Below are 27,924 nucleotides of genomic sequence, written 5' to 3'. Positions count from 1 at the left end.
TAAACACCACAAGTTACTAAGCAATGCTTAAGCTATAGCTTAAATGCCATCAAATGTGTTTTGATAGATGTTAATATATTTTATTTAATGGCTGGTCTTATTGACTGTAATATCACTCACTACTCAGATGAGATTAGTACTGTAAATAAGTATCACTTAGGAGACTGTGCCAAAGCTCTGCGTTTAAGTTAAATCTGTCCTTCAGGGGGATTCATGTTTCAGGAGTAAATAGAATGTATGGATGCAAAGGATAGCGTGTATTCAAGCAGATAGTGGGAAAGAGCACAAGGAAGCTTTGCTGAACACAGGTCCAGATCTATAATACTGTCACTTGTTTGTGCATAATTCTTTTTTTAATATTATTGGTATTCAGGACATTATAACTTAAATACTGCTTAAGTGCTTTTCTCTCTCCTCTGCTGCCTCTGTATTTCTCTGTGTATTTGGTAATGGTGGCAGTTACTGGGGTTACTATCCGTGTGTGATAAATTGCATAATGATCTCCGTAGGAAAATGATGCACTTGTTTATTATGCTTAGGGTATCACAATCAAAGAATGTATTCATTTTTTCATAAACCCTCATTAATCCTTGCTTTTGCATTCAACTCCACCCTGTTTGAAACTGCTGAATTCTGTTTTGTGTGGTGGTATTAGGGTGCAATTACACATTTAGTATTACAGAAACAAAATGAACTAAAACCCTAAAGAAATTCCACGTCTGTTTCTGAAGAATTTTTCCCCCCATCAAAAATAAAAAATTAAATGTAATTTTCAAAAATACTTGTGAAGTACTCGTTCTTACTCTCATTGCCAAATGTTGATAGTATATTATGTTTACAGTCAGTTTATTAAATTTAATGGAGGTTAGGCATTTATGTGCTTTTAAAAATCTGTTACATGAAAAAATTTGCTTGCCAAAATACATATTTTGATGCCTTGATTTCTGTGTTCTGAAATGTCAGCTGGTGCTCTATTCTGCTATGGAAAGTGTGGTAAGCATGGTCCCAGATGGATGTTTGCTAGGACTAGAAAGGTGGTTTTATTTTGCTGCTCTGCCGGCCTGAGGAGTTATTCTTCAGGAGAGCTTGGTGGTGAGTTGTGAGCTGCTGAGGCATGGCTCTGTGATGATCAGGTCACTTCTGGCCCTTAGCATTCAACTCTGGTCCTGCAACTTTGGGGCAGCAGTTGTGTTGCGTAAAAGGTTCAGTTTAGGCCATGCTGGATGCATTTCTGCAGCTGGTCCCCCAGTTGTGTGGGTGCATCTATAGCACCTTGTGACTATATTATAGACAGAGAGTTGATCTTTAATTCTGTTAGTATTATTGTGCTCACCTGATTTCCAGTGATTTGCATCACTTGTGGAAACCCTTAAGTATAGAACTTTGTGTCTGAATTGGCTGATGGGTTTATTTGCTGTAAATTTGCATTGTATTTAGCATGATTTTTCAGGTGCTGCAACTGCCGCTGTGTGGTTGGGTAGAGATTTTGGGGATCTGTAATGTTGCAGTGTGGCAGCTCTTACTAGAGTGATGCCAACTGAGGAGGAAATAACTTGGAAGGAGATAATTAACAGTAATGAAGATATCAGGCACTGGCAGACATTGACAGAACTGGGAATCACAACGAAGGCTCTGAGCCCCCTTCTGACATCTCATCTGTTAGAGCTTTCAGGTGTTTCAGCCACAATTATTACTTAATTATATAAATTATATAAAAAACCCAAACAACCCATAATAAAAACCCCCACACAACTGTTAAGTAACACTTTATTAGAACAGCACTTTATTTTAAAATTCTTTGGTATACTCTTATTGTCCTAAATCCCTGTGCATATATTATTATTTACTGTTAACCCCCATTATAGCTCAAAAGTGAAAAATTTGTTGTTGTGGTTTTGTTTTTTTTCTAGGGCAGAAATCTAACAACAGGAGAGCTTGGATTCTTCCCAAGTGATGCAGTAAAGCCTAGCCCATGTGTAAGTACAATTGTTTAATTCTGTTTGTCATCTTACAAAAAAACTGCCTAGTTCGTGCTACTGCTTTATTAATCTTACCTTACAAAAATTATATTTTTTATAGTTCCTTTGTGTTTTCATGGTATGGTCAATATTGCTTAAAACATAACATTGTAATGCTTTTTGGTTATCGGAATAAATAGGACATCTCAAGAAAACATGTTTGAGAAGCAGATTTCACCTTTGGGGGTATTAATAAATTGAACCATCTAAACAGTTTTCAGAGTATAGAACAAAGACAGTTTATGTGAAAGTGTGCTTCCTTCCTTCCCCAGCAGTAAGATGAGAATGCTGTGGTTCTAATCTTTTCCCCAATCACTTTGGGTTAGAGAGAGGGATTACACCATATGCAGTGAGTTTAAAAATGTGTAAGAGTAAAACTGAAGTAAAACCTTGAATTCAGAATACTTGATAGATTTTCTCTTATCTGTCTTTATTTCACACAAGGAAGTTCTCAATCTAGAAAAGTTCAGGATAGCAATAAGAAAAATTATTTTATAATATGTACTCAGGTTTTGTATACAGATGTGATGATACATTATAATAGGCTGTATGCTTGCTCCTTCATTCTCTGCCCTCTATAACACTGTGCATCAGATTACTATATGTCCCTTTGTTGAGGTTAATTGATGTAAACCCAGAAAACCAGTACTGAATCATATTCCTTACCTTGCTTTAAGATAACTTTAACTTAACTTGATTCACAAGTCTGACTTATTCATAGAATTGCTTTCATTACAGCAATCAAGATATGCCACTTAAATGGTTTATAAGTAGGTGGAATCAGCTGTTTGTGGCTGCATTTTAATATGCCTTTAAGGTTTATATTCTGCCTTAGTTTCTAAAACAAATATACATGTAAACCTAAAGAGTATAAATACATTAGTATATCTTGAGACATCTTCATTACCCTGTATTTTCAGGATTTTGTTTGAAGAGGGATGCACAGAATATTGTAAGTACAAGGTATTTAGATTAGGTAAGAGAAGAGATCTGGAATAAATAATGAAAACAGTATGTGAATTTAGCTTTCTTCCCTGCACCCCTTGCTTATTCTAAAAGTTGTGGATTTCCTGTACCGTGGCATCACTGTCCTGGACACAGGCAGTACCTGCTACATACTGGTGGTAGGTTCTTGGAGTCACTCAGTCAGTTGTTGTACAGTCATTGACAGCAACATTTTAGGAACCGCCACTGTACTTTAAAACAGAAGCAGTAGGATGTCCAGTGTTAGGAAAAACACTACTAGGGCATTGTGAAGATTGCTTTCTGCTAAATGTAAAATATACTATTTAGAGGACTATTGAAAATAATACAGTTTTACAGAAAGAATAAATATTATTCATGAAATGTTACCAATGGGTGTGATGATAAGAACAAAAAGATAAATTGATGCTTTACCACTGCTAACTTGGAAGGGTGAAATATGAATATCTTATTATGATAAATGATGCAGTTAAAGATACTGAAATATCAATCAGGTTTTAAACATGCTATAACTTTTATTAAGTCTAACAGTCTTTACAACCAGCTGATATAAAAATGCCCAGAAACGGCATAAAATACATACATCAAAAGACTTTAGGAATGAATATTGAATGAAAAACTGCTGAGCTCCAGGATATCCATATTCCAGACTTTTCATAGATGTACCTATAAACAATTGTTTCCTCTTTGCAATAAGTGTTATATGTCAGCAGACATTTTCGGTACCATATGAATAATATCTGGTTCTTTCTAGTTTTCCTCCAGTTTTCTTATTTCTATACAGGCATTGAATAAATAGCACAGTATTTTACTCTGTTTCGTGACAATGAAGAACACTTGTTATATCTATCTATCAATCTGTCCAATCAAAATTTATGAAAAGGACTACTTATCCATTGTTTAACTGCTCTGGAGGTTGCACTTAAACCATCTTTGAATTTTTATACCCTTTCCAACATAGCAGGACTACTTGACAAATTATGAATGTTTATTTTTTAAAAAACTGTTCTTTATTTTCCTGCTGCTGGTAGAAAGCATGTTATTTAATTAGTCCTGTGGGGGATAGTACAAATCATTAAAGGTGCAGTTCTTCTGTAGATGGAATGTATTACTGAAATATCTCACGGCATGTAAAAACTCTGTAAGTGCCTAACTGGCCTTGAAAGATCTCATTTGGTTGCTTCACTAAAACATTTCTTGTAGGAATTCTATGTCAGCATATGCATGTTATGTTAACTCTTTCCCAAATCTTACACTAGAAGCAGAGGTGCATGAGTAACACCATCAGTAGCTGGAGGGATAGAAGAGCCACTGCTGCTGCTAGTGGTAGTACCTGGCTGTGTTAGGCCTCCTAGACTTCAAAGGAGTTTGCATACTACCAGCACTACAAATGCTACTGTTTGAGAGCCCTTTGTCTACGATATTTGGGAGTAATGCATGTTTCCTTTTTCACTCTCAAGAACTAGACCAACTTAAATGACTGTTTTAACACCTGGATAGATTTACTGTTGTGTAAGCTGAACACGTGGTCCTGATTTTATCACAGAGAACATTAATGTGTTCTGCACTAGTGTCTGCTTTATTAATTAGAAAAAATGTGAGGTTTGGACTGTCCTACAAAATTCAGAGTTTCATCATATAGATCTTAGGTTGAGAGGCATTTGAGTAAGTGGTTATGCATTTAGTCTGAGTGACCATTGTGTCAAAGGCAGTAAGCAGAGCTTTCTGAACTCTGCAAATTTTCATTCATGGAAATGAATCTTAATTGTGCAGGGATGGAAGTTACATCTTAAGTAATTTTAAAGTTAGCCAACCCCCATTGTATCACAACATTCTGAGTAGCTTTTGTTTAATTTCTGAGAAAGAGAAGTTAGGGCAGATACTGATTTAATTCCTAATCTAAGTTTGTTGGAAACTTTCTCAACTAAAAAAATGTTCTGAAGTTAACTAAGAATATACTTAGCCAGTGTTTTAAGTGAAGTGTCTGGAGTAAGTACAGTATATACATCTGGTGTTGGAGGCTTCTTAGCATGAAGATGAGACCCTTAAAATGGTGAAATTGTAACAATTCTTACTTGTTTCAATAATTTAGTAATTTGGCATTCCAGTAACTGCTTTTTTGAGGAGGTTGCAAGACAATATGTTACCAACACAAGTGGTTGTAAATATCATATTCTCTGTACATTCTTTAAACTTAGACTATCTTCTGTCATCTAGTTTACAATATCCTGGTTCAGTAATTGCTTCATAGCTTCCTATTCTGCTTTTTTTTTTTTATTCAGAAGCTGCCTTTTACTACTTTAGCAATACTGGTAGAATATACCATAGCATTTTGGACAGGTTAACACAAAAATTTTGCATTCCTCGACAGTTGCAACTGTAACTGCTGAATACAGTGATTAAATACACAGGGAGGTGGATTTTTCTGTTGACAGTTTTGGGGTATTTTTGTTTGTGTGTGTGGTGTGGATTTTTTTTTTTTGAGGGATATTTTTTCACAGGAAGGGAAACATCACTGGAGTTTATTTAAAGATCGGGTCTAGAGAATAGATAGATACCTTGGTTGATACCTGAGGTCATCTTAGTAGGAGTTGTAATTGATTGTAGTTTCAATTGAAGTTTGTAGGCCTGTATAATATCTTCCTGAGTTGATCTGTGTTTGGAAGTCTCTGTTGAAGACATTTCATATATGATAAATAAAATTTGTGAGAAGACTGTTACTGTATTTTTTCCGCTATTAGATTCCAGAAAACAATAAAACAATCTTTGGTTTTACTGGAATAAAAAAAATAAATCATTTGCTTATCTAAGAATATATGAATTTAGGTTATAATTCTGCAAGGCATATATTAAACTTCCACTAAAATAATTTTTTCAGCACTTTGCAAGTTTCACACGTTGTTTTACAAGAGTAGGGGAATACCAAAGTGCCATACAGCAATGAGAGATGGTCAAGATGAAAAGCTGATTTTCATGGGGATTGCTATACAGTGCATCTTGCGTGTGTATAAATGTTATCTATACATAAATTTGTGTATATTTATAATGTCCATTTTGCAAAGTGACTGTAGTTTGTTCAATTTTTTAAATTGAATTTCAGAATTAAATTCCATGCTTATTAAAATAAAAAACAAGAGTTATCCAAGTCAAATACAAAGGTATGAATGCTGTCACACTACAATCTGTGGATTATCCTCAACTGTCTTGGAATATTATATACTACATTTCCTAGTAGACAGTCTTTCTAAAGCTATACAATCATGAAAACATGAAGTAAATTTTATACATGTTACTGTAAATTTATTGCACATTTTAATGATACTTTTCAATAATATGTAGCATTGGGCTATTTTATGTATTAAATTTGAATGTAGGCACTGTCAGAAAAACTTCTAACAGTTCTATTAAGTAAAAAAAATAATCTGTCACAGCAGCAAAGAGTTAAAATATTCTGGACTATTTTCAGAATTATAACTTCAAAAGAAAATAGACTTGCAGACTAATTAGATCATCTGTTTCTTTTAACTTGTTTCATCTGGATATTGACTATTAGATCAATGCTATCTAATTTGTGTTGAGTAGGAAAAAACCTCGATCCTTATTCTCTTATATCTTTTTATGTTGTAGGTTCCTAAACCAGTAGACTACTCTTCACAACTGTGGTGAGTCCTTGTCTAGTCTATAAAGAATCTCTTTGAAAGAAGCATTCATAGAAAGACAATTGTGTTTATTACAATTTCATTTGTATTGTTTTAATCTTTGTAGGCTTCTGAAGAAAGCAATGTGTAATGGTTTGGGAAAGCAACACCACGTATTGCCTAAAAGCATTTCTGATGTAATAAAGTGCTTAATAATTTTGACATTTTGTTTACAATTCTGTAGCTGTGCAGCCTTAGTCCCAGAGGTCTGAAATAGAATAGCGAGAGATGAGTATACTATGAAGCGTGCAAGCAGATCTTACATGTTAAGTGAATAGAGAGAAAGAGAGAAGCAATAATGTTAAATACATCTTGTCTTGTCAATAATTCAGCATCTCCTTTCAAAAAAAAAAAAAAAAAAAAAAAAAGACTGTAGAGGTATAAAAGGACAATGTCTCAAAATTAAAACCACTGCTTGTCTGGGGCATATGTAGTGTATGGACTCTTTACTGGAATTCAGCTCACTTGAAAAGACATGGTGGTTCTGAGAGACCACAGTAAGCATCACTTGTTTTCTTTTACTGTTTTTATGCTTTGTCATTTACATGTGAGTTCTGATTTCCTCTAGTTTGCTAAAAGTGAAATCAGAATCAGGTCTAAACAAATACTGATTTTTCTTAACAAGCCAAATAGAATGTTTAATATTTAAAATCTGTATTTTAAATTAAATTCTAACATTCCTCTATTTATAATTTTGTTAGAAGAAAGCATTTCATTGGGATTAGTCTTTCTCTTCTAAGAAATTGTAATACTTACCTGAAAAATGACTTGAGGATGAAATTTACTGTAAAAAGTCGTGTATTTTGTGATAAACTTCAAAATGCATGTTCTCTGATGTGTTTTATAAAATAATTATTTTTTATTTAAAGTTCTCTTCTAATTGGTAATGATGTATTTGTATGAAATTTTGCATACTAGTGATCTGTGATCTTGACTGCCTTTAGACCACTTTCTAAAATGGTAAAAGAAGCATAAATTCCCTGGAAGCTAGGTATCTTTCCTCAGTTAATAGTTTAACCTCTAGTTTTGCAAACAAATGTCTGCTCACAGCCTCTCATGAATTTCCATCCAAACCAGTAAGGCAGAGCAAGGGCACAAATCTGCTAATGCAGTCAGACTGCAGAATCGGCGACTGACTTGTCTTAGCTTTCAACCCTTAGCATCAGCTCTTTCAAATTTGGACGTATTAGGGTGATTTTTTTTTTTTTTTTTTTTTGCTTGTGAATGTTTAGTTTATCCATTACACTTCAGCCTTTAATAGGTTATGAATAATTATGAGACCAAATAAAATAGTGTGTTTGTATAAATGCCAAATTTTTGTATAGGTCTTTTTTTGACATAATAGTTTACCGGTGGCTAATTCTCCGCTCTGTTAAGGTAAAGCCCACTAGAACTCAGGGAGGTTCAAAGGTTCTCAACTACTGTTTTGTTTCACTTGCAACACATGATTCAGAAAAACATTTGGTTTTATGAGCCATTGAAACCAGTAGTCTTTCAGCTAATGCTAAGTCTTGAGTACTTTCCTTAACAGGCATTGTATTCTACATGTGCGCAAGTACTTTTCTAATTAACAAACCCCCCCGCTCAGTGCCTAGTGGAATTTTTCATGTTTTATTCTTCATTCAAAGATCTGGAAGTGCTATTCAGTTGCAGCTGGTGTATTTTTTTTAGGTCTCCATCATATGCAGAATATTGGGAACTCTGCATTGCATATTTAATAGACCTTTCTTTGTGGCATTGAAAAAAAACATAGGCAATTTTTATTGTTCTCTGTTACAGGTTTGCAGGAGCAATGGAAAGATTGCAAGCAGAGAGTGAACTCATTAACAGAGTAAATAGCACTTACCTGGTGCGGCACAGGACCAAAGAGTCAGGAGAATATGCAATTAGTATTAAGTAAGTGGAATAAGATCTCCTGCAGAAAGTTTTCCTGTTCTCGTGTCTAGATAATATTTGAAATAAACAAGGAAAAGAAAAACTTGTTTCAATTTACATAATCATACACAGCCTTTAAGAGACTCAATATAGGAAAACTGAAGTTGCTGACAGAAATACCCAGGATTTATATTAGGAAGGTAGCAATGCTGGTGTAGCAAATGGGTCTATAAAAATGATGGTCTAGTATATTAGGTAAGAGTAAGCAAGTGTAATTAGAGTGTAATGTGATCTGCTTCTCTGAAGTGAATACGAATGTTTTCCGATTCAGAAATTTCAGTGAAATGTGGGTTTCTAAATTCTGTGGATGCAAATTATTGTGAGGGTCTTGATTGCTTTCATGTCCTTTATCAACATGAGTATAACAGTAAGAAATACATGGGGATTCCCAATAAGAATGAGCAGTTAGTTGTGACTTGTTTTCTCAGTACAGATTACCTCTCCAGCTGTACTTTAATATATTTGGTTAATTAGATGTCAACTTTGTTTTGGCACAGATATACATTTTGTCTTAAGAATTTATTTGTGTGGTGTTATTGGGGCATGCCCTCAGGTAAATATTGATTGTATCTGATTAAAAACACATTTATATTCATAAGTTACTCATTGCCCACAGGTACAATAATGAAGTGAAACACATCAAGATTTTAACAAGAGATGGCTTTTTCCACATTGCAGAAAACAGAAAATTTAAAAATTTAATGGTAAGCATTTATTAGGTTTTTAACAATGTGTGATTTTCTATGTAGCTATTGCTGTTAGTGAGAGCTACTTTGGTTGGTCAAATTACAGAAGGCTGTGAGAGTGAGAGATTTGAATTGCGTCCATACCTACTAATAGGATATTTTTTTGTATTTATGGTTTGTGCTCTAAGTGATGGTTGTATGTACTTAAACCTGCATATTTATATATAGGACTAGACTGTGTCCCCTGCAGTGATGTGGAAGACAGGATGCATTTGAATCCCATGCATCAGCCCACTATGAAGTTAGGCTGAATCTTGAAAGGAGAATTTGATGTCTTTGGAAATCTTTCTCTATATAGTAATGATCCTTAAAAGTGGCTAGGTGAAGGTTCCTTGCAAGCCCAGCACATGTACACTTTTACTGCTGAACATAATGATGCCCAGTGATGTGTAAATTCAGAGGGAGAAGGATATAAGGTGCACCTGTGTCAGAGAGGCCAGAAGAACTCAGGAAAAGCTGGTCTTCCTGGTCCTGGTGCATCAGGCAAGGAAGTGCAGCTCGAGAATGGGATGTCTAAAGTGCTAATAGCTCAGAAATCCTTGTTGAAATAATAGTAATCTCAAGTCAATATTGACTAGACTAAATTAAAGCAACTTTGTGGCTACTTTGAACTCATACTGTGTGGCAGCAAAGCCCTCGCTAGCAAACTATAGTAATAACACACAAAACATAGGTGCTTTCATTAACTTTTGCTCCAACTGTAGGCATAGTTCATTCCCAGAAATAGGATTTTGGTGTCAGAGCTGCCCAGATCAATGAGTTTTCAATGTTACGTCAGAGTAATCTTGTACTAGGAAGAAATTCCTTTTTTTGAACTTTAATTTGAAAGAGTTTCTTGGTAGCTCATTTTGCTCATATAAGACTCATAAATACAAGATGTCTGGATCAATTACCTTACTGCATGCGTAAAATTTTACTGCTTAAGCATTTTCTGATGCTTAAGAGAACCTCATTCCATACTTTATATTTAGTGCAATCAATTGGTTTGAAACTTATGCTGCAGCCTTCCTGCATGTATATCCAAGTACTCTAAAACAGTAACAATGAAGGACAATACAAAACAAGAGTAGGGAGAGAAGCTTTAAAACCAGGAGGCCTTACAAATTATTTTAATTTAAGCACTGATACTCTGTAAAGCAAGAGCATCCTACCAGGGGTAAAAAAATCTAGCAGAAATCTGTGCCTTGCCTAACTCCATTTGAAATAAGTGCATATTAGAATGGCAAGAACATAAATTTCCTATTGAAGAATGCACCAAGCTGTTTCCGCACTCTGATGTCTTTGTTTGATGCTTGAAGAACAGTGAGTGTTCAGTGTTACAGCTGGTAACCCTGAAATCTTAACATTGGTAGCAACAGAAATCATGGCGTTCCTCAGATGCATGAGGGAGGTGGGTACTTAGTTTGCAGACACGAGAGATGATTCACTGGAAACTGATGAGAATGTCTGACTGCTCTCAGGATCCTGACAAAGCACGTGAGCTGGAGTTGCTTGCTCCAGATACCTTCTTATGGTGATGATGCCATTTAATGCATTGATACAGGTTTTAAAACAGAGCTGAATGATCAGAGATATAAGTACAGGACACAGACTGGGATAAAAAGGAAACAAAAGGAGTATGCATTGTGTCAAAGAATTGAGAGGACAGAAGAAATTTCTAGTGTGAAGGCTTTATTGCTACAAAGTTAGCCTTGCTAACATTCGGTTAGGAAAAAGTCTGTCCTTGAGAGTTAAATAGACAAGTGGTAGTGTAAGTACTGTTTGCATATGCTGTGGAACAACTGCTTTGTTCTGGGTACGTGCACGAGAAAAGCAATGTCTGGAAGAAGAGAGGAACAAAAGTAGTCTGAGTAGAACAGGGAGCAGAAGAGAGACAAAACCAACCAGCAGCCATGGAAACCTAAAGTAGCGATCTGCGTTGACACTGTGTTCTGTCCTACTTTGGAGGCAACAGAAGTAGAACAGCTCTTGTACATAGTTTTCATAGTACATTAGAAGAACTTTCACAAGAGCATTTAAAATGTGCTGAGTGTGTAAAGCAGGCCAAGGTGCAGCGAAAGGTCAGCTGAGCTGCTGATGTGACAAGACTCCTGAGGAGCCCCATCCATGCTGGCAGGGGCTACTTACCTTATTTATCTGTTTGTAAGCTTGCTAGTGATTTGTGCAATGAATGCTTTGGAGGCCAGTTGTTTGTGGACTTTTTTTCATGGTATTAAAAACTCAGCTTTTAAAAGCAACTGAATCTTTGTGACGCAAGTAAATTTTTTTGCAGTTTGAAACCATTTTACTTATTTTGCTAACGAATACAGTCTGCCCACTTGAAATTTTTACCAAACAGTGTAATTCTTACACACTTACATGGTGCAAAAAGGTAACAAAAGTTTGAAACTATTTTTCCATTTATCCAGAAATCCTACTTTGAATGCTGCTTACTTAGAAATCACCCTCTCTGCTGCCTTGGTATTTGGAATGTCTGGCTACTCAGTGATGATATATGACAGAAAATTTAGTTGCTGACATTGTAGCTTGTGTGCTGTGCTGATACCAGACAACAAAGCCCAAACAGTTCTTAATCTCCTGGCCTTTCTGCTTACTTGGAGTGCCTAGCAGGTCTGTGATTATGAACTGTTAAAAGTAGGTGTAGATTTTACTTAGCTTTGGACTCTGCCTTAGAAGCAGTTTCAGAGACATGCAACAGCTTGCAGTGTGGGGAGTGAAGTACTCCAGAGTTCAGAAGATAATCTTCAGATTATTACCAAGAACTTCTGGTTTATGCACTAGATCTTGAACTAAAAAAAATTGAGAGTCATTTTGTTTGGCTGGAATTAATGTATCACTGATGTAGGCTATTGTAGGCTAATAATTTCGTTATTTTTTTTTTAACTAGAAGGAAATGATTGAACATAGTACTGTTTCCTTATTTTGACCTAAGTTTGGCTTGGTCAACTTTGATTTTGGAAATCTAGAAGTAAATAGAATGGAATGACTGAGGTACTGGTAGGAGTGAAAGGTTTGCAGTTAAGTACATTGCTTTGTGCTTGCATTTCTGAAGAGTGAAATCTCACAGCTGAAGTATTGTTAATCAAATGAAATATGTTTGCTTTGAATTATCTGGTCACTTTAATCTTATTCTAGACTTTGTGTACAAACTGTGATATTGACATTATTAGGGCTAATTCAGAAGTAAGACAGTGGCAGGGACTGAAGATCACAACATGATGTAACATGTTGTCAGTTTTGATGGGTGCTACCTTCTTTAGTAGAAACGAAAGTTACTTATCTCCTTGTTACATAAACTATTTGAGGTAGTTTTTTTAAAATATTTTCATATATATGTGTGTGCTTATATAGAAAACTTGTGTGTGCATATGTATGTTTATATATATATGCACACATATACATACACAAGCAGAGACAAATTTTTAGATAGGGTGTAAAGAAAATGTGAAATGCTGGATTTTAGTCAGTTTGCACTACCTGAAAAAAAAAGCCCAACCAAACCCCAAACCAAAAAACCAACAACTCCACCCACCCACAAATTTTAATGGCAGACTTGAAAGTTTTACATGGTCTGTGTATCTGCTCGTTACATTGTGCTGACTTATATGCAAGCCTTATGCTTTATTTTGGATCTGTGTGCTTACAGATACATTAATGGATAAACATAACTTATCATTGCAAACGAAATTGGAGAAAACAAAGACAGTTACTGTTATATATATAACAAGCAAGTGACCTTGCTTTCTGCCTAACTTCAGACAAATACACGCTCCGCCTGGCTCTAAGAGGCAGTTAAGTGTTGACTCTGACAATAAGGCTTTATTTAAAAAAAATGGATAACCAGCAAACCTAAAACCCCCAGTTAAGTGGCACTGTAAAAGCAGTTCATATTTAGGATACTTGATTTTTTAAAAAATAAACATGTACTGTGGGTTGTTGTATTATAAAATAAGATTACTTGTAGGATAAAACTGTCATTGACTGTACAATAGAATGTTGAAAAGGATGTGGTTTCAATTTCCAATGACATAATATTTTTCCTTTCTGAAAGGAACTCGTGGAATATTATAGGCACCACTCTCTCAAAGAAGGCTTTCGAAGTTTGGATACTACTCTTCAATTTCCATACAAAGAATCTGAAAATTCAGTGGGACAAAGGAGTAGCAGAACAGGTGGCAACTGTGAGTATTTTAAATTACTGTATATTATTTTCTGTCATGTAAATACTAAAAGGACAAGGTACTTTGAACATCTTCATTTTCCATTTTTGACATGTAACCAATTAATATGGTAATACTTTTAGCTAGGATTTTTTGAAGCTAAGCAGATTCAGATCTGCCAGGAGGTTTATAAACATGTCTAGCAAGTTTGTCTTGCTGCCAAACTTAAAATCTCCATGATACTCAAAAATCTATTAGGCGTGCTCGTGAGAGATTAAACTGCATCCTGCTGAGTTTTTTCAGACATTTGCATACACGCAGCTACAAGTGTTAATAATATCTGTGACAATTTCTAATCCTTAAAAGGGGATTTAAATAAATCAGTCTTGTAGTGTGGCCATATGAAGTAGCATTTCAGTAACACCACGTATATTTCTCAAAAAAACACATTAGATTTACTGTATCATCATTATTTTTATGCCTGCCTTTTAACCTTAAATTTTTATTACCCGCCTCTAAGCTTCTGAAAGTTAATGAACTACTGTACAATATAAATACCAGTTAAAAAGTTTTGAAGTTTAGAAATAAACTGAGATTTACAATGCATGTGATATTCTTTATTTAACTTATTACAATTTAAGTGGAAGTTAGCGTGATTTTTAGCACACGTACAAGTTCAATATTAATGATAAAAACAATCACATGGCTGGCCTCTGGAAACTATATAATGTTTCTTTCAAAGAGCAAATATTAGATTTGCAGTTCTGCAGACAATGGCTGTATCTTTCTATTGCAACAGATAATAAGAGGAAAACAAAACTTAATGGAGATTTTAACAGTGTGAAGACTGCTGTGAAGGGCCACAGAGTGCAGTGTAGTCTTTGTGATGAAGCTGGCTGTATTACTTTCATTTGCTGTGTTTGTGAGCTTTTGTCTATTTGCTTGCCTCTGCTCCATAACATTTCTTTAACTTTGGAGACTTTTTTCCTCTCCTAATTAAAGTGAAGATACTTTAGGACAGATGATTTTAAGAAACCAGTGTGTGTCTGTGCATTTCATGTGCTCTGTCTCTATCTCCAAATTCCTCTTTATTCCTTGCATTTCTGTTTTCTTTCACTGCTTCCCAGGACTCCTGCCAGTTGTCTCCCTGCTATGCTGTATCTCAGTACATCCCTGTTCTTGATCAATTTATCTGTTCCATCCTTTCTCCTTTGTGTAGCTGGCAATCTTCCTTGGGTTCTCTCTTGTCATCTCTTCTGCTTTCCTCATCCCTTGCCTCCTCACAGCACTGAGGCTTTAATTGTTGAGAAGATATACCCTGCTTAATTTACTTTGCATTTGTTTTGGTTATGATTGACTGTGAGCAGAACCCGTTTTTCTTTACCGTCTTAGGCCAGTTAGAATGTATCTATACTGTCCACCAACTTACCAGTCTGCAAGAACATTAGCTTTATGGTTTCATTCTTTACAAGTTAGAAGACGTATGGTACATCCTCAGTACCTTCAATCCATGGACAAAAGAAAGCACCTCCTTTAGCAAGGTGTTTTAAGGCAGTGCATGGAAGAGCAAGAGGAACGAGTGCGGGATGCTCTTATTTGAACCAAGGGGATAAAAAAGTGCATCTTGGCTACAGTAAATACTAGACCTTTAGTGTTACAAACTGTGCAGGTGGGAACTGGCAGGTTTTGTCTTATACCAAACTGATCAAAAAAACCTCAGTTCTCAAACTCTTCATATAAAATCTGAAAGATTTCCACAGTTCTGCTAGCCTACTTAGATTGACTCTGGATAGCACTTTCACTTAATGTATTTGACAGTTTCTTTTAAAGCGTTAGCATGTCCCCATGAATGTGTGTGTTTTGTTGTGGTTTTTTTTTTTCCTTTGAAAGCAAAATTTCCATGATTAACAGCCCATCTGTGAGTTGTGCTGCTCAGTTTTAAAGCTGTGCTGTTCATTCTTACCAAGTTGGTGTTAGAATAGCTATATATCTAGGCTGTGTGAACACTGCTGGGCTAAATTTGGAAAGAAGCTGGTAAACTTTAGGCTGCGGTTTTGTTTAGTAGAGGAAGCAAATAAGTCATGGGGCAGTGGTTGGACAGTGAGTTTACTTCACAGCCACTCTTAATCTGAGTGCAAGAAAAAGAGTTGTTGAAATGAAGCCAGACAAGACAGCTGAAGAGAGAAGGGCACTTTCCTTCCCCTCTCCTGTTAGTGCAACTACTTGGTGTCACATTCACCGTATTATAACAAATGTAGGGCTGAAGCTGGTGAATGCAAAGGACTATGGCACTTTGAAGCTGATTTTAAGGAGGTTTGGGATTTCAGCTCAGTATTTTGCGCTATACTATTCACATGACTGTATCTGGATTTTTAAATGAGGCCGTTTTTTTGAAAGACATCAGCTTCTTACTCAAAATGGCTGGTCTTTAGTATATACAATTGCCAGAATAACTAGGAAAAGTATTTCTGAAAAACATGAGTTGAACCACTGTAGACTTTGACAGAACTGTATCATCTTCTGCTGCCAAAGTCTTTGAGCTGCTGTGAAACTGAATGGCAATACCAAATTAACTTCGCTTTCTAGAACAATGTGAGAAAAAATTATAATCATTATTTGTAATTGTCATGTTTTCATTTACCCATTGAAGGAGAGAAAACCAAGTGGCATTTCAGCTTTACTTGCAATTTCTGATATGAATCATAATAAATCAATTGTAACTTCTTAAATTTTCAGGGAATTTGATTCTCCCTTCAGCAGCTACTAGATTTTTAGAAGGAAAATCTTCATTTTATGGAGATAGTTAATTTGGCTTCCCACTTTAATTAGAAATTTGCTTTTTAGTCTCATGGTCTTGCAGAAGTCACCCAGTCTGTTCTGATATTTATCATACACTTTAATGTAGTTGTAAAAGCTGTCAGACTTTTTATTTTTCTCAATATAGAAATTCAATTTAATTAGGAAGATTTCTGGGGAAATGGTACATTCTTTCTTATTAATTTTTCAGTCCTAGGCTTTTCTAGACATAGCATGATCAAATTTTGGTTTGCTACACAGAAAAATTCCAAGTCTTACGTTAGAATAGTGGGGTGATTGACGAATTAATGAAATAAAGGCAAAAATTCAAGAAAAGTTGACGTTCTTCTACAGAATGGTTTTTGGCACTTTATTCCGGCACAATCATGTTGAGAAATCTGAATCTTTTAGAAATCTAGATTTTAAAGTAACCTTAATTGCAAGGTTACTCAAATACTATTTGAGTGACTGTCATCACCTGTAGATCAGGAGTAGGTACATTAACTAGTTATGTCATTCTACTACTTAATGCATTAACTGCATAAAAGTATCTGTTCATAAAGTAAAATAAACCAAGTGTCACTACAGCCCTTAAGGAAACAAAAGGACCCAGCCTTTCTCCTTAAAAGCGAACGCTAAAACCCTCATCAATGACATTTAAAAATAGACTAGTTATCTAGTGGGGTTTCTTTGCCCACATAAGTTTATTTGTCCAGTATTTCACACGTAAGACCAAACCTCCAGTTATACTGGACAGGAAAATTCTCAAAAAATTAAGACAATACACAGACAGGAAAGGACCAGCCACCCCCTATATAGCACCTAACCAGTCTTTACTCCTGCATGCTGCTTTTGCACACTATCATTGTACTTCTGTAGAAATAAAGGCAGTTATTTGTCTCTAAGAATGGGCACACAAGTTCAGCCCAATTGCCCTTTCAGTTCATGTAACGTATTTCCACACAGAGCTGTCGCCGGGGGTTCCTCGTTCCACTATAAAGGTGTTCCCCAGTTAACCTCATGCATTCTCAGACAATCTATGTAATATTAGAGGGAGAGAAAGGATCATCACTGTGAAAGTTCAGAAGGGAGTTTATAGTGTGCAGGAGACCCTGGAGTATGTTTCTTTTGTATTACTTTGAGATACTAACCTAAACTGCTGTTAGTCTGTGTTGTGGTGGGTTTTTTTTGGGTTTTTTTTTTTTTTTAAATAAATAATCTGTAGCTTATGAATAGTAAAATAAAGTATTGGTCCTGTTTATTTTATTTATGCTAGTATTTTCATTGTCACAAATGTATCTATTCTCATCCAGGTAAGATGCACAAAACTGCATCATTACCTCCACCATGGATTCTTTGTTAATTCCTAGCCTAAAATAGTTGTAGTCATCATTCCTGCAACTAGCAATTTTGAAGCAAACTGATTTTATGTGTAGTCACAAGGATAAATTCAGGGAAGCAGCTGTATGTGGTGAATATAACCCTGCTACATTTTGAAGGAACACTCTTGGTCAGTAATTACAGATATTATTAGGTATAATTTAAAGGCTACATTATCATTTATGCAGTTGAAGATAGACTTCCCTTTCCAAATCACAGCTGGGAGCAGAGATCCCAACTTTATTAGACTTTGCATGCTATATATATATTCATTGCCTCTTCAAAACAAGGACAAAATGTGAGAACATGCCAACAAACTGTAGTTCAATTTGAAGCAATTTTAGTTCTTTTAATCTAATTTTGTATTGAAAAATATGTCAACCTTAGGTTTGCTGGCAGTAGAACAAGTGTACCTCTTATCTTTAACCTGAGGAAACTGGTAGAGGGACTAGGATGATATGCTGGTTCTGCCTAGGCCAAACTTGTTTTTGCTTGATATCAAGGGTTTTCTCTCAATTGGGGAAGACTGCAAAAATGCGCAATACAGTTTACCTGTGGAATTCCTATTGATATTAATGACTTATCAGGGCAAAATGCATTCTTTTTCCCATGCATATTATGAGTTCCCAGTTCAATTGGTACTTAGACTATATTCCTAATTAAGAGTGTGTGACTAGTCTTCCTGGGCTCAAGAAGTTGTCTTATGCATGCGTGAGTTCCTGCTTTTGTACTGTTAAGAAGTGGGGCATACAAAATTAAAGAAGAAAAATTTCTGTTAAATCTGAAAATATTTGCAAGAGTCTGCAGTTTTAATTTGCTTCTCTGAAACCCTGAATGGGTGTCATCTTTCTACTTTACTCTTTGAAAAATGCAATTGTTAAAAATTAAGTCATAGATCCAAATTTTCTAGTTATTATAGTCAATTTCCTTCCAGACATCCTTAGTAGGGAACTTTAGTTTCCTTATTATCAATGAATTATATAGTTAAAAAACGATTATTTAAATCTTGTGCCAGTATTTCAATGTTCTTTTGCTTTTCTCTTTTTCTCTTTCTTTCTCTAAGCCCCTTCTTTGTTCTGTGGGTTTTCTTTTGTAACTCCTCCAGACTACAGCTTTGTTCCCCCTTCCTCCACTCCTTTCTGGTCAGGTACTGCTTTACTGCTTTTATATTTCTTCTAAATTTGCTTCTGTTGTTTCTGTGTGCAGCAAGCAAGGGAAGGGACGAATCTAATACTTCAGTTCTTCTTGGACTCCAAAAACTGAATTATTACATCTTATTCTTGGAGTGTAAAAGAAATCAAACTCTTAATCTTTTGAAAAAGTGTATATTACAATAAGCAGTTTGAACAGGTGTTGCAAGGCTCAATAGTTGCAGCAGATTTAATCAATGATCACTTGACTGTTAATTTGCTATGCAGTTGATGTCTATGAGCTATATATATTTTAATGTATTTTTTCAAATGCACAATCCCGAAAATTTCATTGCTTGTAGATAAACAATATATTCGTCCCATCCCTGCAGCAAACCACACTGCAGCAGTGTCTTAGAATACAGTACTTTTGTAGAAAATGCTTTCTTTAAATTCTGCATTAACATTGTTAATTAATTTTACCCATCTGTTCTCTAAATATTGTTTTCTTTATTCTCATTTAACCATGTCTGGCTTTAATAGATGCAAACATTTTAAACTAAGAGACTGCATAAAAATGCTTACAGTAGCAGTGGTAGTCTCAGTTAGTGCTTCAGTATGGCTGTGACTTGCTCTGGTCTCTGAAGACCTAGTCTTCAAAGAGGTGAACTGCACCACTGGACAATTCCAGAAGAATTTGGCTTGTAGGAAGGTAAATGCCTTTGAGGAGCATATGGAAGGAGCTACTACTGTTGAGAATGCCGTGTAACTCATGTTACACTGACACACCTCCGTGTACAAAGGGTGGAGGACTTGGCCTCGGTTGTGCAGATCGGGACTGAGGCTGCCTTTTGCACCAGGGAGGGGGAGGTGCCTGGCACGCGTGAATGCGAGTGCAGTCATAATCAAGAAATGACTAGGAGATCTGAGTAGGCAGTGTGTTTTACAGTTGTCCCACAGAAGTTGTCCAGATTGCTTAGTGCTCCAAGATGGATTCTTAAGGCTTTCTATAGTTTGTAGAAGGGAAGAGGATGTAGGTGGCAGCTCAGTAGTAGAATGGTTAGTGTGCTTACTTGTGCTGAGTGTCTCTGATGAGCCCTCACATGATTGAGGCCAGGGATTTCGATCTCAATATCCTATACTGCTCTTGAATGCTTTGCTCCTTGGTGGTTCACTGTTTTGGGGTATTTCTTCCATTTGTCTCAATTTACATACAGATTTTTTGGCGGGCAGATACCTTTACTTCCAGTAACCAGAGAGTAGAGAATCCAAGCTTTAAGGCACTCTTCAAACTGACATTTATGTAAGGGGACACATCTGTAGAAGAGCTGAATAGAAAGCCATTCTGGTATAGTTGTTCACCCTGTGGTTGTGACATTCAGCTGGAATGTCTGAAGCACTCATCTCATGTGAATCAGAGAATGCAAAGGAGTTAAGTTTTGGCCCTTTATTGTCCGTAAATACTGTGAGCTTCTATTTTTTTGGGCAAGGATAGAAGATGCTGCTTTTCATTCAACTGCACAGTACTTGATTATAAAGTCTGTTCTTAATGAAACTTGTATCTGTTCCATGAAAATGAAACTGTGAAGTTGCCTACAGTGATAGAAGAGCAATCAAGACTCGGCATTACTTTAAGCCTGTCACACATTCCCATATATTCCCGTATGTGATTTCAACACATTTATAATTACACTCCTTTTTTCCTGTGAAAAACTGCTTTACTAGAAAATTCTTAAGTTACTGTAACAATAGGTAAGGATTCAGTGTCCTGCATATCGCAGTATGCTGTGTATTTATTTATACTATATATAGTACAAAAATAAAGGAAAATGTTGATTAGTGATTCTTAATTTAAGTTTATTTATCTGTTGGAATGGGATTTCTTATCCTGATAGGTAGGCTACATTACTTCATATGATCTTAGTAAAGCCGTCTTTTTTAAAATAGCCAAAAAAATCACTTATATTAAATGCACAAATACTTATTTCATGATATTACAAATATTTTTTTCAAAAGGATCTTCAGAGCTGGCTTAGTTGTGCTGATGTGGAAGTTGGTAACAGAGGAGAAGGGTTGGCTACAGAGCGCTACCGGAGGTGCTGCCCGTGCTTGTGTAATAGAAGTGAGGTTTGGTTAAGCAGTGCAAGTAAATGTGCATTGCTTCAAGGAGCGTGGAAACTAATACACAAGAGCAACCCTTAGGGGATATGGCTGCAGAATGATGAGGAGGCCATACCACAAGGAGAGTGTAAACAGCTACTCACAGCTTTTATAATAATGAGTTGGCCTTTAGGCTCAGGCAGAAATGTGAGCTAGACCAGCTTGCTGTGATCACATGGAGCCTCTTTTGTTTGCATCCCAGTTTCCTTCATCAGTGGTCTAAACTAGTATTAAAATTCATTTGCAGCACATCTATCTCACTGTCAACGAGCAACTTTTCCAGCGTACTTTAGTGTAAATCAAAGCTGACTAATTCCCTGTCTCTTCTTAGCCTCCTGTTTGCAGAAGGAAAGGCTAGGTTAAGCAAAGGTATATTTTTCTCATTCACACACTTACCTTTTATTCACCTCCCTCAGATCTCTCACTATTTCCTGTTAATCCTCTGAGTATCTCCCTCCTAATAAACAAGATCTATTTATTACTGATTTCTCAACAGCTTCTTTCATTTTCCCCCCTCTTTAATTTCTCATTCTCCTGTTGGGCAGTTCCTTTCCGTCAACCTCTGTTAATCCCATTCTCTCCTCATTCTCCCTGTAGCTATCCTCTTTCTTTCCTTCACCCAGTGTTTCTTCTCTCTCCCATCTGTGCAGATGTCCTTTCCACATGCTGACTGTCTTCCTTCAAGTTTTGTTTATCCTGGGAGAGCTTTGATTGGGAATTCAGGGATGATAGTCTCTGTTCAAGTTGGTTTTATAACTATGTCACCATAGAGATATGGTTAATGTTTCCTCCAAAATTAAGCACTGTCGTTTTCCTGTATTCCCCCACTCATCTGGCTTCCTTTTATGTATTTCCTAGAATGAGCATCACTCTTATTTGGAAATATGGGTGTTGGATTCTAAATTAATCTTAATTCTGCCATGTTGTGCCTCAAGACTTTTGATATACATGGTTTTGAGTTCTCTTGCTGCTTTCTCCTTTTCCTCTCTGGCTTTACAACTTGAAAAAGAGTTAAAGTCCTCTTTTTTCCCAGATGTGCCCCCCTCTCTATCCTAATTTTCCTCAGCATTTTCCCTCATTATTTTTCCATGCATTTCTTCCCTCCTTAGTTCTTTTCTTTCATGTTTTCCCAAATTTATTCATATTTGCCTCATGTAATCTTCTTCCTTGCCCCTTTGTCTCCTTTCTAGAATCTGAAATGATACCATGCTCCCCAGAATTGCTCCTTCCATCCTGTGATGCTTCCCCAAATCTGCCAGTGATATTGCTGCACACCTATAAATGGTTACTGACCTTACAATCAATAACTGCTCTTCTTGTTTTTTTCTTTCTCCAAAACAATTGCTGTCCATGAATTTTCTCTCCCTGTAAAATTGATTACTGCAATGCTGATAAGGTATAGGACATTTCACGTCAGGATCTAAACAAGTAGCATCTACATCTGACTTGCTTAGAGGGGGAAAAAAGTATGTTTGAACTATAACATCTTTATATAGTAAATATAAGCAATAAATTGAGATGCTGATTCTCTTTTATATGGCATCTTGTATGTCTTGTATCAAGTATCTGATAAGCAACTATACATAACCAGTGTGAAAGGTTGGACTAAGCTTCAATGGCATGATATAAAAGAGGGCATAATCTGTTGCCAAAATAGATTTTTAGGCATTGAATTTTTGTGATACATCTAATAATATTTTAAACATAGTATTTATTGTTATTTTAAAGTAACTTTTTTGAATTGCCACTGTAAGATAAAAATATTTGACTATGATTTTCATATATTTTATACTATTATGCAAAAGCCTCCATTTCTATAAATGTCCCCAGTGAGGTCAGGAGAAATCTTAAATACAAGCACAACTGAAACTGTCAAGATTTTCTAGCCCATTTGCCATATTTTGTGTTCCTGATTTAATGTAAAGGCAACTAGCTATGAACTTTTCGTGTTACATTGTTGAAGCAATTGCATTGCAAAACTAGAACCTTAATGGTATTTCCTAAAGATGATAGGGAATTTCTAAGAAATTGGAAAGGGTTCTGAGAAAAAGGATTATTATATGTACATTCTGTCAAGTCATCCGTCATGCTCATATGATGAAATCTTCTGAAAGCTTTTCAGTAGGAAGCTTGCTTCTGCTTGTAAACTCCTGTCTGGACTGACTTAAATAGGAAAACAATGGTACTGATGGAAAAAAAATACGAATGCTTTAGCCAGATTGGATTAGCAATCCAACTACAAAGTGCAATAGAGTAGTAGATGTCTTTTCTAAACTGCTCAAGTCAAAGGCCTTTATCTCTTAGGTGCTATGCCCACCTGTCATTAGAGGAGTTGAGAATTCCTTTTTTCAAGTTTATATATTCTACATCAGGCTTGAAAACATAATTTCCTATAAAATTATTTGGTAGAATGGGATTGGTTTTTGAAATGAGGCTTTTTTCACATATGGTTTTTAAAAATATTTCACAACTTTTTATTGCTTAGAACGTCTGAGCTTTGCATTGGCATTTACGTTGATGTAGCTTTTAGAGTATTAATTTCACTGAAACTTGGGAAAAAATCTGTAAGGTTTTTTTTCTTCATGAAAAGTTTTGTAGAACAAATTCATGGGTGATTTACAGAATAATCTCCTGAAAAGAGTAGATTTACATCAGCCAATGTTCATGCAATTTGTAACAAATGATCCATACAAATTTTCTGTGGAAACTTCTACTATTTTGCTCATGATGATGTTAGTTTCCAATTTTAAGTGCATTAATGTTTAACTTGGGAGTTGTTTTTGAAAGAACAGCACCTTATTCTGTTTGTTTTGCTTCATTAGAGGTTTAAAGTTAAATCAACTGTAAATGCTAATAATTCTTTTGGAAAGAAACTAGTGACCTGTAAAATATGTTGATGCACGTTAACGGGCAGCAAGTTTTATTATGAAGCATAAAAATATAATCATTTTAAATGTATGTAGAAATTTTGGGATGGGGGATATTTTATTTACGGTTCATCTAGTTTTGACTCTTTTCTAAATAAAAATGACTATTAAAAAAAAAATCACATAAAATCCCTTCAACTTTTATACCATTCACCTATGTTTAAACCTTCTTGATCTCTGTGGTGTAGATGCTTTCACGTTTATATAAAATTAATGCCAGTGTATGTTGTGAAATATTTTTTTTTATATTTTACAGTACTGCTATTTACATTACTTGAGTAGCCTTCAATTAACAAATGCTAAGACTATCAATGTCTGTTTCATTTCAGTGCTAAGCCCGAAGGTGATAGGCATTGCCATAGCCAGGTATGACTTCTGTGCAAGAGACATGAGAGAACTGTCCTTATTGAAAGGGGATGTTGTAAAAATTTATACAAAGATGAGTGCAAATGGCTGGTGGAGAGGTGAAGTAAATGGAAGGGTAAGGTGGTTTTGTTTTTTTTTTTTCTTTGTCTCATTTCTGCCTTCACTGACAGTGATTTTGTAAAAAAAATATGTGTTCCTACATGATAAACCTTCTTTGTATATTTAAATTCACAACATACAATGTGTTCTCATCTGTGTTTCATAGGAGCCGGGCAGAACACTTGCCAGGCAGCTTTCCCAGCATCTAAATTAATTGGTTATTTAACGTGACCTACAAGGCTGAATATTTGGGTGAGATTATAAGGTTGGAAAGTAACCAGGGTTAATAGTGCAGCTACAGATGAACTTCTTTGAAATGTGGTGTGCACAAATATTTGTGATGAAAACCTCAGGTTACTGGTGCTGTGGAAATCTGTTCAGCAGTTTAACAAAGAATGATTTCCACACCTTTCTGCCAGACTACAATGCAATGGCATTAGCAACCTTATAGAAAGCTTCTTCTTTGGTTTCTAAACATGTGTCTCATATGAAGTGGCATATTCAGCAGGGATTTTTACAAAGTCACTTTACACTGCACTCTGAGACTTGCATTGAAGTGAAGTTTCAGTTTTGACCTATAAAGTCTATATTGTTTCAAACTTAGTATATTGCTCTTTAATGCAGATCAGTCAGAAGTATTTGAGCTGCTGTTTCCATGTTTTCATGGGCTGAGATGCAGGGCCAAGGAATGCAAAGTGGAAGAAAGGAAATCTGCTGGAAGCTGGAAATGAGAGTTGCAGGCCCAGTTGAAGTAGATGTCCAGATTTACTGCTTTGTGCAATTTGGAGAACATTTTTTAATTTTTTTTTTTTTTTTAAATGTACGTGAGCCTGGTTGTGCTCTTGAAGTGAAACTATCAATTAGGCAAGAAGAAATAGGGAAGCAGAAGAAATAGTGGTCATCCTATATACATTTTACATGTAAGAAAACTGAACGTCTCATTCTAATGCAAAATATCCTAAAGGATGTCCTGTTAACTGTGTTAGCATTCTTTCTGATGGCTTTCATAGCCTGGACTTGAGATCATAAGCTCATCTCTGGAGATATTTTGGCAAGGTAGTCTAAAACAAAATTTATGCAGTTACTCCTTCCAATCATGCTCTAGGTTTGGTTTTGAGGTCTTTCATGAGTGCTAAATTGACTTAGGTATGAAGAAGTCTGAGTGAAAAACCTGAAACAAATAGATAAGACAATAAGAAATACATTACGTTGCTTCCCTGTGTGCCTTATATAATCTTAGGCACATCATTATTCAGAATGGAGATAACATTATAACTTACGAAATGTGAAACACCGGACTCTGCCTTCTGGTTCTGACATATTTAAAACTCCTGTTGGTGGCAGTGGAATTTAGCTCCATGTAATGCAACAAATCAGGCACGCTTTCCTTTGTAAGAGGATTCCCTGAACCTCATGAAAGCCTGTTAAATATTTAATGGCGTATTTTAAAAAAATAGCAGCAGCATCCCGCCTTTTATAAAACTACTTCTGGTTTTGGTATTTCTAGACTTTTTTTTGTCCTGAATGACTTTTTTTTCCTGAATACTCAGACTTCTCATTTGGGCAAAAGTGGATTTCTATTTGTGGGTTGGGTTTTTTTTGTGTGTGTGTGTGTGTGTGTTTTTGGAGGGGTGGGGAGAGGGGGGAGGGCATGGGCGGGCAGGCGGGAAGGGAAGGGGAGAGGTGTTTAGTTTCCAGATTATAGTATCTGCAAGTTATTCTTTGTTTAGGGTACTTACTCGAACTGTGACAAGTCAGTCAAGTTAATCTTTTCAATGTTATATGTACTGAGCAGAGCCATTCTTGTATTGCCTAGTTCAGCCATTTAAAAAGTAACTGTGCATCTCATGTATTATTTTGTTCTGCTTTTCCCCTTTTTAGGTGGGCTGGTTTCCATCAACTTATGTTGAAGAGGACGAATGAATTAAAATCTTTCCTCTGCTGACCAGCAGTTTCAGGGATTGTAAAAATCTAATATCTTCAAAGTGTTACTGGTCTTGTTAAGTATTTAAACAGCAGCATTTTTGTCTGTCTAAACCTTCCAGTCTTAATGTTGGGATTTATACAGAAGTTTGTGCTGACAGATTATTACCTTGCTCAGAGCTGTGCAAGAAACAACCTGCCAGTTTGCCATCACTGGGGTTCAGTACAAAGTCCAACCTTCACCTTCCCAGAAGATTTCTGGAAAAATTGCTTTATGCTCCTTTTCATTTCACCCTGTACTACACCATGAATACTAGCAATGGCTGAATATTTAATAAGTCTCTTCTAGCTAACATCTGTGATGGTACAAGGAGATGAAGGCTTATTATTCCTCCTTATCACTGCATTCAGAAAGCAGAGTTCAGTCATTCCAGTGGGCCTAAAGTATAGTCAGTAGACTTGTCTTGAAACATCAGACCACTTATCACCTTACAGCTCCACTCACAAACACATTTTGAAGAAAATACATAGTAAACATGATTAGCATTCATGCATATATAATTTGTTAACTGACTGCTTTGACGTCCTGCTTAAATCTTCTAACATTTTGTTTTAAGACAACATTTGGAAAAGGTGTAGTGATGTGGTATGGCTTGAAAAAGCATCCAGAAAGTGGAATTGTGGGATCCGTTTTTGTCATCCCAGGTCTTTTTGTGTGAGGTTTTTTCATTTAAGCAGCTGACCATAAAAGTGCAACTGAGTCATGGCCAGTTTTAAAGTTTTCAGCATTAACATCAAATAAGTATTGTGGACCTATTCTGTGGGAGAATATACTAATGCAAGGTGATGTCAATTCTCAAGAAAAAAACCTGTTTATCTTAACTTCTTGATTGATTCAGAAGAACTTTGACACTTCCAACTCTAAACTGTCTTTTCCTAGTTAGAGAGGAGTTTCTACCACCTTTTGTGCTCTTATAAGGTAATGCAAAGGCAACTTGCAGAATTCTTGGTGCCCAGTCCTCTCTTGTTCCCTGGGACACTAAACAGCAGCGAGTGAGTGGTCTTGTTTCAGTGTTATGAACATCTGCAAGGAAAAATATGTCTAGGTTAGACAGCTTGAAACATCAAGCCTTGTAAAGTGGTGTCCACCCATTGGTGAGGCAGTCTTTAAATATATTTATGGAGGGTCAGAAGTGCTGTAGTTATATGTTAAAATAAATGTGGGTGGTATCTTTGTATGTGCACTTTTAAGTATTTAGATAATGTCTAACCTGACTTGAAAACTTCTAAGAAAATAAAGCTCTTTCTTTTTCTTTGCATTTTCTTTCTAGAGTAAAGTTGACCAATCAAGAAAGTTAATTCAGCCTGTCCCACATCCTCTTTTTTGCTTTTCCCTTTTCTCTTTTCACATAGTCATCTTGCAATTAGTGTGCATAGACACTGTGTGATTTAACACTGCAGTTTTTCCCACTCTACAAGCAACATAATTAATGTTGACCAATCAAGAAAGTTAATTCAACCTGTCCCACATCCTCTCTTTTGCTTTTTCCTTTCCTCTTTTCACATAGTCATCCTGCAATTAGTGTACATAGACACTGCGTG

General features: G+C 35.9%; 1 protein-coding gene across 2 annotated transcripts in view; it reads left to right on the top strand.

Moving 5' to 3' along the window:
• The window catches only part of VAV3 (vav guanine nucleotide exchange factor 3), a 171,553-nt gene extending 143,912 nt beyond the window's left edge, over positions 1-27,641 (top strand). For both annotated transcript variants that reach the window (XM_037403846.1, XM_037403845.1), the window contains exons 21-27: positions 1,911-1,976; positions 6,630-6,664; positions 8,480-8,596; positions 9,252-9,339; positions 13,433-13,562; positions 24,264-24,415; positions 26,281-27,641. In XM_037403846.1, coding sequence (XP_037259743.1) covers positions 1,911-1,976; positions 6,630-6,664; positions 8,480-8,596; positions 9,252-9,339; positions 13,433-13,562; positions 24,264-24,415; positions 26,281-26,322 — 630 coding nt within the window. In that variant the 3' untranslated portion in view covers positions 26,323-27,641. The remainder of the gene's footprint in view (positions 1-1,910; positions 1,977-6,629; positions 6,665-8,479; positions 8,597-9,251; positions 9,340-13,432; positions 13,563-24,263; positions 24,416-26,280) is intronic.
• The last annotated feature ends 283 nt before the right edge of the window (positions 27,642-27,924 follow it).

The sequence above is a fragment of the Falco rusticolus genome, chromosome 11 (genome assembly GCF_015220075.1).
Source record: "Falco rusticolus isolate bFalRus1 chromosome 11, bFalRus1.pri, whole genome shotgun sequence".
Taxonomy (NCBI): domain Eukaryota; kingdom Metazoa; phylum Chordata; class Aves; order Falconiformes; family Falconidae; genus Falco; species Falco rusticolus.
Note: the sequence above shows the minus strand (reverse complement) of the source record. Positions and strands in the feature narration are given on the sequence as shown.